The sequence below is a fragment of the Ailuropoda melanoleuca genome, chromosome 13 (genome assembly GCF_002007445.2).
Source record: "Ailuropoda melanoleuca isolate Jingjing chromosome 13, ASM200744v2, whole genome shotgun sequence".
NCBI classification, from domain to species: Eukaryota; Metazoa; Chordata; class Mammalia; order Carnivora; family Ursidae; genus Ailuropoda; species Ailuropoda melanoleuca.
The window spans coordinates 57063480-57075709 of NC_048230.1; the positions used below are offsets into that span (position 1 = coordinate 57063480).

The 12230-nt window shown below is 46.3% G+C and overlaps 1 protein-coding gene and 3 non-coding genes across 18 annotated transcripts in view; all 4 read right to left on the reverse strand.

The window, feature by feature from the left end:
- Nucleotides 1-12151, reverse strand: part of LOC117795646 — a 20514-nt gene extending 8363 nt beyond the window's left edge. Inside the window, exons 1-9 of one of the 15 annotated variants that reach the window (XM_034640919.1) lie at nucleotides 11624-12147; nucleotides 11174-11283; nucleotides 10384-10470; nucleotides 9699-9751; nucleotides 9155-9229; nucleotides 5426-5556; nucleotides 3125-3318; nucleotides 2443-2557; nucleotides 966-1610 (exon numbers count right to left, since the gene is read on the reverse strand). In XM_034640919.1, coding sequence (XP_034496810.1) covers nucleotides 2451-2557; nucleotides 3125-3318; nucleotides 5426-5556; nucleotides 9155-9229; nucleotides 9699-9751; nucleotides 10384-10417 — 594 coding nt within the window. In that variant the 5' untranslated portion in view covers nucleotides 10418-10470; nucleotides 11174-11283; nucleotides 11624-12147 and the 3' untranslated portion in view covers nucleotides 966-1610; nucleotides 2443-2450. Of the gene's footprint in view, nucleotides 1-551; nucleotides 764-965; nucleotides 4562-5425; nucleotides 5557-8635; nucleotides 8685-8847; nucleotides 8886-9154; nucleotides 9230-9698; nucleotides 9879-10383; nucleotides 10471-11173; nucleotides 11284-11623 lie in introns of those variants that run through there. The other 14 variants (XM_034640923.1, XM_034640918.1, XM_034640922.1 and 11 more) reach the window with 14 other exon arrangements.
- On the reverse strand, nucleotides 9379-9470 carry LOC117795849. The gene has a single exon (XR_004620002.1). It is a non-coding gene; the product is annotated as a small nucleolar SNORD12/SNORD106 (small nucleolar RNA).
- Nucleotides 9826-9916, reverse strand: LOC117795850. Its single transcript, XR_004620003.1, has one exon. It is a non-coding gene; the product is annotated as a small nucleolar SNORD12/SNORD106 (small nucleolar RNA).
- On the reverse strand, nucleotides 11360-11450 carry LOC117795848. The gene has a single exon (XR_004620001.1). It is a non-coding gene; the product is annotated as a small nucleolar SNORD12/SNORD106 (small nucleolar RNA).
- Nucleotides 12152-12230: the final 79 nt, after the last annotated feature.

Here is a 12230-nt window from a genome sequence, read left to right on the forward strand (position 1 = left end):
GAGAGAGGGAACACAAGCAGGGGGAGTGGGAGAGGAAGAAGCAGGCTCATAGCGGAGGAGCCTGATGTGGGGCTCGATCCCATAACGCCGGGATCACGCCCTGAGCCGAAGGCAGACGCTTAACCGCTGTGCCACCCAGGCGCCCCCCTTTTAACTTTCTGGGGAAACTCCACACTGTTTTCCACAGAGGCTGCACCAGTTTGCATTTCCACCAACAGTGCAAGAGGGTTGTCCTTTCTCCACATCCTTGCCAACACCTGTTGTTTCTTTCTTTTTTTTTTTTTTTTAAAGATTTTATTTATTTATTTGACAGAGATAGAGACAGCCAGTGAGAAAGGGAACACAAGCAGGGGGAATGGGAGAGGAAGAAGCAGGCCCACAGCGGAGGAGCCCGATGTGGGGCTCGATCCCATAATGCTGGGATCATGCCCTGAGCTGAAGGCAGACGCTTAACCGCTGTGCCACCCAGGCGCCCCCAACACCTGTTGTTTCTTGTGTTGTTGATTTTAGCCGTTCTGACAGGTGTGAAGTGCTATCTCATTGTAGTTTTGATTTGTATTTCCCTGATGATGAGTGATGTTGAGCATCTTTACATGTGTCTATTGGCCATCTGGATGTCTTCTTTGGAGCAATGTCTGTTCATGTCTTCTGCCCATTTTTTAATTAGATTATTTGCTTTCTGGGTGCTGATCTCCAAATGTGAGGATAGAGTTTGGAAACCACATGTAGATAAGCTCGGTCTCATCCCCCATGATATTCTAGCCTGAAAAATTAATCAGGGAGTTGGTGACTTGGATATGAACTATTTTAAGGCAGTGACTGAGGGATAATTATCCTTCTCATTGCCTCTTTGGCTCAGCTCAATGATTTGCCCCCGAAATGATTCTAGTTAAGCACTTGGGGTGGGGGGTGCAAGTATTCACAAGGAGCTTGTTCCTAAGAACAAGTCAGGTAAAACAGCATCAGTTTGTGTGTGTGTGTGTGTGTGTGTGTGTGTGTTGTTAATAGGGTCATTATACTGGCAGGCCCAGAAAATACATTTAACATTCCCTGCAGTTGGGGAAATGCTAGAAATGAGAGCAGATCATGGTCTATGTCAGAAGGCAGACTCTGTGCCTGGCAGGAGCAATCTGAGTGCAGCCCTGGGAGGCCTCTTGCACAGGGGTTATTTTGGGGTCCCTGGGTTCAAATCCCAGTTCTGCCTCTGTACCAGTCCTAGCCTGCTGGAAATAGAAAAGTTCCAGCCGACTCTATTCAGAGAATACCATAAGCCTATGCACAGAACATAAGGAAACCACAAGGGCTGACAAGGAACGCTGGTGCTGGAAATAGAAGGGGGCGCCCCCTACACTTGAAAGTGCCAGGGAAGAAGGAGCCGCTGCCATAGCCCGGAAGGAGGGTCAGGGGGAGGAGCTCCTGGAGAAACGCCCTGCGGGTGAAGGTAGAGGAATGGCTTGCTCAGCCTCAATTGCCATTCACCCTTCCAATCTGCTGCTGAAGCTCCCAGCCCAGGGCTTGAGCCGTCCATGCTCCAGGAGCACCGAGCAAGGTAGATGAGGGTGAGCAGGCAAGGGAAGACATCAGCAGAGCCATTCACTCAGTTTCCTCATCTGTAAAGTCAGAATAATAATATGACCTCCCTTGTAGAGTTGAGGTAAGGAGTAAATTATAACATGGCAAGTACCTAGTGCAAAGCCTGGTAGAACATTTTAATGAATGGCAATGACAGATGATGATCGTGACAGGGACAACTTGAGGGAGAAATGGGGCTTAGAGGTCTGCTTGGACTTGACCGAATGGTGGGACAGTGAAACGTTTGCAGCAGCCTAGCCCGTGGCACTATTATAAATACCACCACACTCTGTAGATAGCTGCTCTAGCTGTAAAAACATCAGGTCAACCTGGGCAGAGCCAAAAGTGACGTCGGATTTCCAGACTGCCCTTACTGCCACTTTAATATTGGAGAGGGAGGAAAAAAAAATCAAAACTCTCATCTTCTAGGACTGTCCCCCACCCCAGGCTTCCCACCTGCAAACAGCGGCCCTGCAGTGCAGATCTGTTTTAGCAAAAGGACCATTTGTTTCGGTGAGCCTGCCAAGTGAGAGGATCCAGATTTCTCCTTTTCTCTCTTTTTAAAAAAGCCACAGATATAAATAAGCCCAAGATGGTCTGTTTCTGCCATGACTAACAGAAAAAGAAAAGACAGTTGCCTTCTAAATAGACATGCAATTAATGAACATTGGGACCTTGGGGGGAATTGTTCAGGGGACCTCCCCAATGGATGGGCCACGGGGTCTGCCAATTCCACCATCCAGACGGAAGCCAGTTCAGAAACAGCCAGGAAAAGCCATAGGATGCAATTTGCCCCATTAAATGCGATATCCCCCCTTGGAGGAAAAAAATCCAAGTTGACAGAGAATATGGAAGATACTCAGAACGTACAAGGTCCATCAAGGCTTCCTCTTCAAGAGCAGATGCCATTGTCCCAAACCAGGTGCTCCCACGAATGAGGTTGCCAGATTTAGCAAGCAGAAATACTCAGTGAATGCCCAGTTAACTGTGAAATTCAGATAAATAATTTTAACTGTGTCCCGAATATTGCAAGGGATGTACTTATGCTAAAAAATTATTTGTGATTTATCTGAGATTCACAAAGAACTGGATGTCATGTGTTTTATCTGGCTCAGGAATGATAAGACGGGTGTTGAAAAGGATACAGCTCAAATTGCAGAGGTCTCAAACTGGCAGTCTCCAGGCCATCTGAGGCCCACACGGGTGCATTTTCTAAGTCTTCACAGTTTATAAGATTGGAATCTGTTGCTAACAGTTTAAGGACTTCTGGCTTCCTTTAAAACTGGGAAGCTCCAGCCATGCTGGTGAATAGCCACCCTACCATGATAACATCATGGGGACAGAAGGGAACGTGGGAAAGTGAAAATCCGATCACTAAACGTGTTAAATTGAACAGATCATGGGTGAATTTGTTTCTGGTTGGTTTGTTGCTTGGGTCTAGTGGAGGCACCATTAGCAGCCCATATTTCAGGCCTGGGGAACTTGACCGTTCTCAGGCTTCGCTGCTACAGTCACCCCCAGAAGTGCTAGTTGCAAGATCTGAAAAGCTCACCTATCTGCAAGGCCACGACAAGCCATTTTCCCCCTTGCCTGCCCAAGGGTGGAGGCTTTGCGCCCACCAGTTGGAGAAATGTGTGCCCCCTGCGCCCCCTGCAGACACAGGCTGCAGCTGCAAGACCTGGAAGGGACCCCACGCTCCATCTTCCCTGGCAATTGTGCCACAATGAGGACTGAGGCAGGCAAAATCTAGGAGGAAAAAGGAAAGGAAGAAGATTAAAAGAAACTAAAAAATAAGCATTTGAGAAGCTCTTCCCATGTTCCAAGCAGAGTTATAAGTGTTCCTTTACTCCTCAAAATATCCCCAAAAGGTGGATCCCATTAACGTCCTCATTTTTCAGATGAAGGACCTGAGGCTAAGAGATGTGAATCACTTTTTTTTTTAATTTAAATTTTAGCTAACATACAGCACAATATTGGTTTCTGGAGTAGAAAGAGATGTGAATCACTTGCTTAAAAATTTGCATGGTTAATATCGGGCAGAGCTAGGATTCAAACCGAGGGAATCCAATTCCAATTCCATGTTTGTTGTTAATATTTTTTATATTATCATACAATAAGATTGACTTTAGTTTTTCTTTTGGTGTGCAGTCCCACAGACTTTAACAAATGTTTAAATTCATGTAACCATCACCACAATAAGGATACCCCCACACTTTCTTGTGCTATTCCTTATATATTCACATCTCCTGCCCATCCTAACTCTGGCAACCGATCATCTATAGTTTTGCCTTTTTGAGAATGTCCCTTTTTGCCCTGGTGAAGAGAGTTATAATTTATTGAGCATTTAACCCCTGCCAAGTGCTACACTAAGCATTTTGACATATCTCATTTGATCCTCACAGATTCCCAAGAGGAAAGTAATGTTATACCCGTTTTATAGATGGGAGATCCGGAGCTAAGAGGTGGCTGTATGCCAGGAGCCAGGACTAATCCCAGACTCAGAACCACTTATAAAATTGCTCTGTTCCCAGCCAACAAAGAGTGAGGCATGTGGGAGGCAGTATCACCTCCTGGCTGGAATTCTGGAAGATGATCTGTGGATCTCTTATCATTCTCCACAGCTTTCCAGAAACGCTTGTGATTCTACTCATGCAGTTGATGAGGGGTCTGAAGCAAATCTCTTGCAGGACAGGAGAACATAGAAATTAGGGGCCCAGGATGAAGTTCAAATCCCAGCTGTCACTTCCAATGTGTGTGACCTCAAGTAAGTTGCTAAGCCTGAGTCTCAGTTTTCTTGTCTTTAAAATGGGATAGTAAGGGGTGTCTGTTTGGCTCAGTTGGTTAAGTGTCTGCCTTTGGCTCAGGTCGTGATCCCAGGGTCCTGGGATTGGGCCCCACACTGGGCTTCCTGCCTGCTCAGCGAGGAGTCTGCTTTTCTCTTTCCCTGTGCAGGTCCCCCTTGTGCTCCCTTGCTTGCTCTCTTCTCTCTCTGTCAAATAAATAAATACATACATACATAAATATTAAAAATGGGATAGTAACAAGCAGAGTTGAGGCATAGATTAAAAGAGATAATAACAGAATATTACACATGGTAAGCACTCAATGAATACGTTTATTCTTCTTAAAGTTGCCCAACACAGACCTCCTCCCATCTCAATGTGGCAGAAAGATTTGTTTATTCACTAGATATGAATTGTGTCCTTACTATTTGCTATGCCTTGGGCTAAATGCTTTGCAGACATGAGTTTATTGAACCTTACGATTCTCTGGAGTAGATATTGTTATGAACCCCATTTCATAGATAAGGAAACTGAGGCTTGAAGAGGTGAAGTTATTTGCCGGATCCCTCAGCTAGGAAGACAAAAGAAGTAAAGTGAGACTGAAGCTAGGGAGACAGGACGCAGAGTTTGGGCATCCAAGACCTATCACTGGCCCTAGAGCTCAGGGAAGCAGAGACAGCAAAGCCAAGAAACAAGGTGGATGGGAGGCCTCTCAGGAGCTTCTTTGGCCCCTGGCTGGCGGGCATTTGGGGCCACTTCTGACCTCAGAAGTATCTTACTGGCAAGGAAGTCCAGCAAAAGCATGGGAACTTTTCATTTCAACTTTTAAGAGCCAGAAATTGAGTCCTTCCTATGTCCACTAGACAGCATGTAAGTGATTGGCTGCTATTAAGCCAAAGATTACAAACTCAAGAGCCAGACTGATGGGGTTCGAGTTCTGCCTTTGCCATGATTCCCAGCTGTTGACCTTAGGCAGGTTGTTTTACCTCTCTGAGACTGTTGCTTCAACTGTCAAATGAGATTAATAATACAACCTACCTCACAGGGTTGTGGGAAGAATGTTTCATTACCTGTAAAGAACTGCAATTAACTCATAGTAAGGGCTTGATACACGGTAGCCGTTGTTACTCTCATTACTACTGCAGGGGCAGGTCCATAAAAGAGGGAAGTAGGTCACGGAGGGAACTGGAAAACACATGACCTGCCAAAAGGGAGGGAAGTTACTCAGCCATAATCTTTCTTACCAGGCAGGAAAATGAGTCCACTCTGGCCAGACCTCCCAGTTTTCCACTCAAAGCCACACTGACCTCCTTTCTACTCTTAACACAGCATCCAATAGGCATGGTTTTGCCTCAAAGCCTTTGCACTGGCCTGGAATATACCATCCCACTGATAACACCACTCACTCCCTGATCTGTTCCAAGCTCTGTACTCAACTGCTCACCTTTACATTTCCAATTCTCTTCCTCTTTCCAGCTATAATGAGTTTTCTCTATTGTATTTACCATTAAATAACATACTATTATTGTTTTATTGTTCCTCCCTTCACTGGCAAGTTAATCTCCCACACTGGCAGTAATTTTTCCCCCCACTATTATATCTAGGTGTCTCAGCACCTAGAACGGAGTCTGGCACACAGTAGGTACTCAATAAATATTTACAGAATGGATTGTGTCTTCATGCTGGGAGTGATAGTTCAAGGAATCATTTGGTCATTTTTGCCTTATTGAGCACCTACTGTATGCAAGGAATAGCTCTGGAAACTGCAGTGGATGCCGAGAACAGAAAATACTCCTTGTTCTAGCAGAAGACAGTAAGTTGGGAAGGGAAAAGGAGGGGCTTTGGAGTCAAACGGGTCAGAGTTTGTGACCCAGTTGCCTCACATGGACCTGGGGAACCATGCCTCTCTGAGCCTCACTCCCTCGTCTGTGCAATTGGGATAAGAATCCTGTTCTCTCCTCCCTGGGCTGTTGTGATGAGTAATGCAGTGTGCATGTCAGGTGACTTAGCACTTGACACATATGGTCCAGCCACAAGGTAACTGTGTGATTCATTCTTTTATTTAACAAATACTGAGTGGCCTACCATATGCCAGGCACTGTGCCCCTTGCTGCGGAGGGGCCATAGACAAAGAAGGGAAAGTTGCTACTACATGGAGTCCAGGTTTAATGGGGGTGAGGGGGAAACAATAAACAAATATACTATATAAATACATATACAATGATATATACAATGTGTGTGTGTCACTTAGGCAGTGACAAGTAATGTGGAAAAAAAAAATACAAGGTAAGGGAACAGAAAGGGAAGGGAAGGTTATTTTAGATAGGTCCCCAAAAAGGTGACATTTGAATAAATGCACCTGATTGAGACAAGGGAGGGAACCATGCAAAGATCTGAAGAGTCTCAGATTGGTCACTCCAGGGAGAGGGAACAGCAAGTGCAAAGACTCCGAAGGTAGGAGTGATCCTCAAGTGATGGAGGAACAGTTTAGTGGCTGAAAGAGGCTGAAAAGAGGCTGGAAGAGGAAGGGATAGGTCAGAGATTGAGGAAGAGGCTATAGTGCAGGCCAGGCTCTGGCTTTTACTCTGAGTGAGTTGGGGACATGCTGGAGAGTTCTAAGGACAGTGGCATGATCTTTGGTTTTCAAAATCACTCTAGCTGCATAATAGATCATAGAGGGGAGTGGTAGTAGACCAGTAATCAAAGCCTGGATGGTGGTTTGGATCAGCAAAGTGGTAGCAATGGAGGAGCACATTTCAGATGTATTTTGAGGGCAGAACCAATAGGATTTGCTAATTCTTTCACATGTGGAACAACAGCAAAACCTAAGGGTAATTCCTAAAATTTTCTGCCTGATCAACTAGACCGAAGCTGTCAATACCTGGGATAGAAGTGACTGTGGGAGAGGCAGCCTTGGTGGGGAAGGGGATAATAAGTTGTTTTTCAAGTTTTGGTTTTTTTCTTTTAAGGATTTTTATTTACTTGAGAGAAAGCATGAGCAGGGAGGAGGGGCAGAGGGAGACAGAAGGAGGCTCCCCGTTGAGCAGAAAGCCCCATGTGGGCTTCAACCCCAGAACCCTGAGTTTATAACCTGAGCCAAAGGCAGACCCTTAACCGACTGAGCCAGCCAAGTGCCCCTAGTTTTTGAAGTTTAAATTGAATGCATGAAGGGGAACACAAGTCTGGAAATGTAGGTTAGGGGCTTCACATTCTTTTGAATGCCCTGATTCAGAAAGGTCAGTGGGCTGATGCAGTATTCATGTCAAGACCATTATAGAACTTTTTTGATTATGGAGCTCTGGATTTATTGCTGGGTAAATTACTCCCAAAACTCAGTGACTTGAAAAACATTTAATCTTATTTTCTGTAGGTCAGTAGTCCAGGTACAGTTTTAATGTGTCCTGTTTCAGGATCTCTTGAATGCATGAAGGTGCCAGCAGGGATTCCCACCATTGAAATTTGATTGGGGAAGGATCTGCTTCCAAGAACAGTCCTTGGGAGGGTTCAGTTCCATGCACATGGTTGGCTGGAGTCCACCTTGCTACATGGACATTTCCCATTGACATCTTGCTTCATCAAAGTGAACAAGCCAAGGAATAAAGCAGGTATGAAGAGAACTAGCAAGATAACAAATGAGAAGTCTAATCTTCAGGGACCTACCCTCTTTTGTGGTTTTCTATTCATTTGAAGCACTAGGTCCAACACTCAAGGGGAGGGGGAATCACAGGAGTCAATACCAAGACCCAGTTTAGAAGGCACAATATAAATGACCCAGTGTGAAATCCCATCTTTCTTAGGTTAGACCATCTTAAGACAACATCTATTAAAATCGGGGCAGGGGAGAATGAGAAGAGTTAGATGATGAAACTAGATTGGCCAGGTATCATTAGACCAGTCCAGAATTTTCCATGGTTAAACATTAAAACATGTAAATCAAGGATAGCCCTAATCGTATTTACTAATCTCCCAAATCACCTACAAGGCACAGAACCTGTGCTTTTGTGTCTACCACCATTTAGAAATGCCTGCAGGATGTACAAGTGTGCCATCAGCCCTCCATGTGCTCTCTGCCCCTGGAGACATGATTGTTACTCATCACCCATGGTTCAGTGTTTATCTCCATTAACCAAATACAAGAGCATTTTTGTTTAAAGAATTTTATTTTCGGGGCGCCTGGGTGGCACAGCAGTTAAGCGTCTGCCTTCGGCTCAGGGCGTGATCCCGGCGTTATGGGATCGAGCCCCACATCAGGCTCTTCCTCCAGGAGCCTGCTTCTTCCTCTCCCACTCCCCCTGCTTGTGTTCCCTCTCTCGCTGGCTGTCTCTATCTCTGTCGAATAAATAAAATTAAAAGTTTTATGAAGTTTAACCATAATCCTGGATTCTTCAAAATGGGCAAAGGCCTCCAGACAGTCCTCAGGTTACACAAAACTCTTGAGACTGATTCAACCAGAACAATCACCCTTTCTCAGGAAAGCAGTGTCAATTTTTTCCAAGAACCTTGTATGCCAGCTCCATAGTTGAGAAATTCCTTAAAAAGAAGATTACAATCAGTATTTAATTCTAATGTAAAAAGATACTTGTTTGGGATGTGGGAGACCTCCAGGACCCAGTAGTGCTAATAGGTCAACAGTCCTACTCTTGTTTTAATTCTCCCCTCCTGTTTTATACACCACTTGGGAAGTGGGTTGCCAGGTTACTCCCCAGCAGGCAAACTCAACACCTCTACGGGGGGACATTTGATCACCTTATACAAGGGGGCTGACACTTATTAGATAATGCCATTTGCAGAAACCTCACCTGTTGCAGGACAGACTGAACCAAGCACATCAGGCTGCATCCATCTATTGCCCTGTGGCTCACAGGGCTCCCAACCTGTAGGAAGTTAGCAGGTAAAACCAAGGTAAGTGACCCGATTCCTGGGGGAAGAAAACCAAGCTCAAACACCACTTAAAAAAAACACACCGACACAGAAGATAGTTTGTTAGTGGTAAGAGAAAACAGGGATAGAAGTTATCGCTGGGGCCAATGCATCAGACAAAACACTGGCTAATGGTTGTTAGATCAACATGGTCGATCTGATGGGGAAAAAAGTTATGTCATCAGTTGCAATGGCCAAATATGAGTTATAGCAGAACACAAGGGGGAAAACAGTCCCATATTTAAGATAAAATAGGGATGCCTGGCTGGCTCAGAAAAGCATGCGACTCTTGATCTTAGGGATGAGTTCGAGCCCCATGCTGGATGTAGGGATAACTTAAATTAACTTTAAAATAAAAGGAGTTATTATCTCTCCCATTTTCCAGATCCTCTGTCTATTCAGCCATGTGGCTACATCACTTACCGACATCTCATTCCTGGTCCAATCGAAGTCTGCTTTCTGCCAACCGTCTACCTCTGAGATGAAAAAACCAAACATGAGCTCCCATCAGCTAGATGCCCAGGGAGTGGGGGGCAAAGGAGCTGCTCAAGCTGGCATATCAGACAGAAACTGGCTTAGGAAAGTTAGATCAACATGGTCGATCTGTTGGGGAAAAAAGTTCGGTCATCATATATGCCAGGAGGAAGCTCTCGTTCTTAGAAAAAGCCTGAACAAGGAGTAAGATTTGGTTGGTCTGCTTCTTTATCTGCAAACTCAACGTTTGAGAGCATCTGTATTCTGTTGTTGGCAATAACAGCTAAGATAAACATCCTGCTTTCTGAGCTTGTATCTGAGAGGACAATGTGGCTGGCAAGAATTGTGGGGAAATGGTTGGCTTTGCGGAAGTAAGAAAAGACACCAGGGTTTTGGCTAAGTGTCAGGATGTTACATTTTAATGCAAAATGCCATCACTGAAAACCTGACTTACAGGAACACTCTGGCACAAGTTTTATGATAAGTCTGTTCTCCAGTTAAGTCCTGCCCTTAAAGGGCCATTCCTGGACTCAATCAAATTAAAATAAAAGGGTACACAGTTGAGAATTAGTTTGAGTGGCTAGGTCAACCAAAAACACAAATTTAGCTTTCCCTTAGAAAAAAAAATACTCACGTGGGGTGCCTAGATGGCTGGGTTGGTAGAGCATGTGACTCGATCTCTAGGTTGTGAGTTTGAGCCCCACATTGGTGTAGAGAGTACCTAAAAAAAAATAAATGTCCTCACTTGTAGAGGCTGCTTTTAGGCAATAGGTTTCAGCAATGGAAACCCGGCTCAACGCAAACAAGCCCTTTAGGTGACCCACCTCAAAATACCCCTAAGCCCTAGATGACCAATGGCTACTTCAGACTGGGCACCTAAAATTCCATTCATTCCCATACCTACTCTCACCTTCCCCCTTAACTACAGCCTCCCACCACTGCCTCCTGGCAGACAGTCTTTGCTTTCCTGCCTGCAGCTCCCTTGCAGTATATCCAAACATCCCCTCTTGTTCTGCTTCTAGTAAATTCTTTCACCCACCCACCTGCGCTGCCTCCACCCAATAAGGCCCCCATCCACTGGAACTATAAGCATGCTCAAGAAAACGGTTTATCAAAAACACCTCACTTGCGAAGAAATGGGATCCAAAAATATGCTTTCAGGAGCATTCAAGAGACATTTAGGAATTAACACCTATTCGCTTTAAAGAGATTTTTCCACTTTCGGAAATTAATTTTCTTAAACCTGTTTCTTCACCCAAGCCTAACAGGTACGTATTTTTAGAACTGTGATAAAATGAAGGGTCCAGCGCACTTATAAGTAAAATTAGTTACGGTTAGATCTTCATTCCCCCCCCACAGTTTGCCTAGCAAAGAGGCACCCAGAGCACGCGTTTCTTACAATAGGCCAGGATATAAATGCTTACGCCAGAGATCAGGAGACGGAAGGCTGTAGGTATCTACAGAGGGTTCTCTTGGAGGCCCAGCAGCGACCCCCTCCTCCGAGATCCATTCTGTACCCTCTGATCGCGCTGCCCTGCGAACCAACAAAGAAAGGGCATCAATCGCCATCTTCTCACGGTCGGGAACAGAACATGGCCGGGCCTCTAGAGGCCGGTGTATCAGAACTAACTGGCAAATATTCAAAGACATCAGCATTGTCGATCTGATGGGGAAAAAAGCGAAGTCATCATTTACACCAGCCAATGATTCCTCAGGTCCGCACACTGGCGCGGATTTTTCCAGTTTTAACTGGTCTCCCAGACGCCTTTAGGCCTTTTAGGGTCAGAGTAGAGGGAGCTAAGGCAGGGGCGACAGCAAAGAGGGAAAAGGAGAAAAAGATATCTCGAAGGGAAAACAGCAGTATCTCCACTCACCACACACAGCAGCAAACCCGGGTTCCCGGGCCCGCACGGCAAAGGGTAAAGCAGAGGCCACTGCAGATACAAACGAGAGCGCCGAAGACGAAAAAGAACGAAGACTCCCCCACACCTCTCTTATATAACCTGGGGAACGCTCTCACGCCTGCGCACTGCACGCGAGTCGCTTCCCCTTCCGTTCCGCGGCACGCGGGGCCCTCTGGGAAATGTAGTCTCCAAGCTGCCCGGCCCGAGGCGATCTAATGGTTGTCAAGGCCGTTCTAGCCCCGCCCCCTTCGCCGTACATTCGGGGCCACCAGGGCTTGTCGGCCTCGCCGCCATGTCGCGCTTCGCACGCACTAAGCCGCCCGCCGGGTTCCCCCTCCTCCGGGGCGGGCTGAGGCTTGCGACGGCCTTGGGCACTGTTAACCCTCCCCCCGCAGTCTCCTCCCCTTAGTCGCGCCCGCCGGAGCCCGCCGGTCCCGCCGCCGGGGGGAGCTGAGGCGACGCCAACGGGTCAGCCAGCCCCTGTCCGGCCTGAGGGCGGGGGCGCCGGCAGTGCCCCAGAGCCCGGCCCCCTCGCTGACAGCCCCGAGGTCCCCTCCTCCCCCGAAGTCCCCTCCTC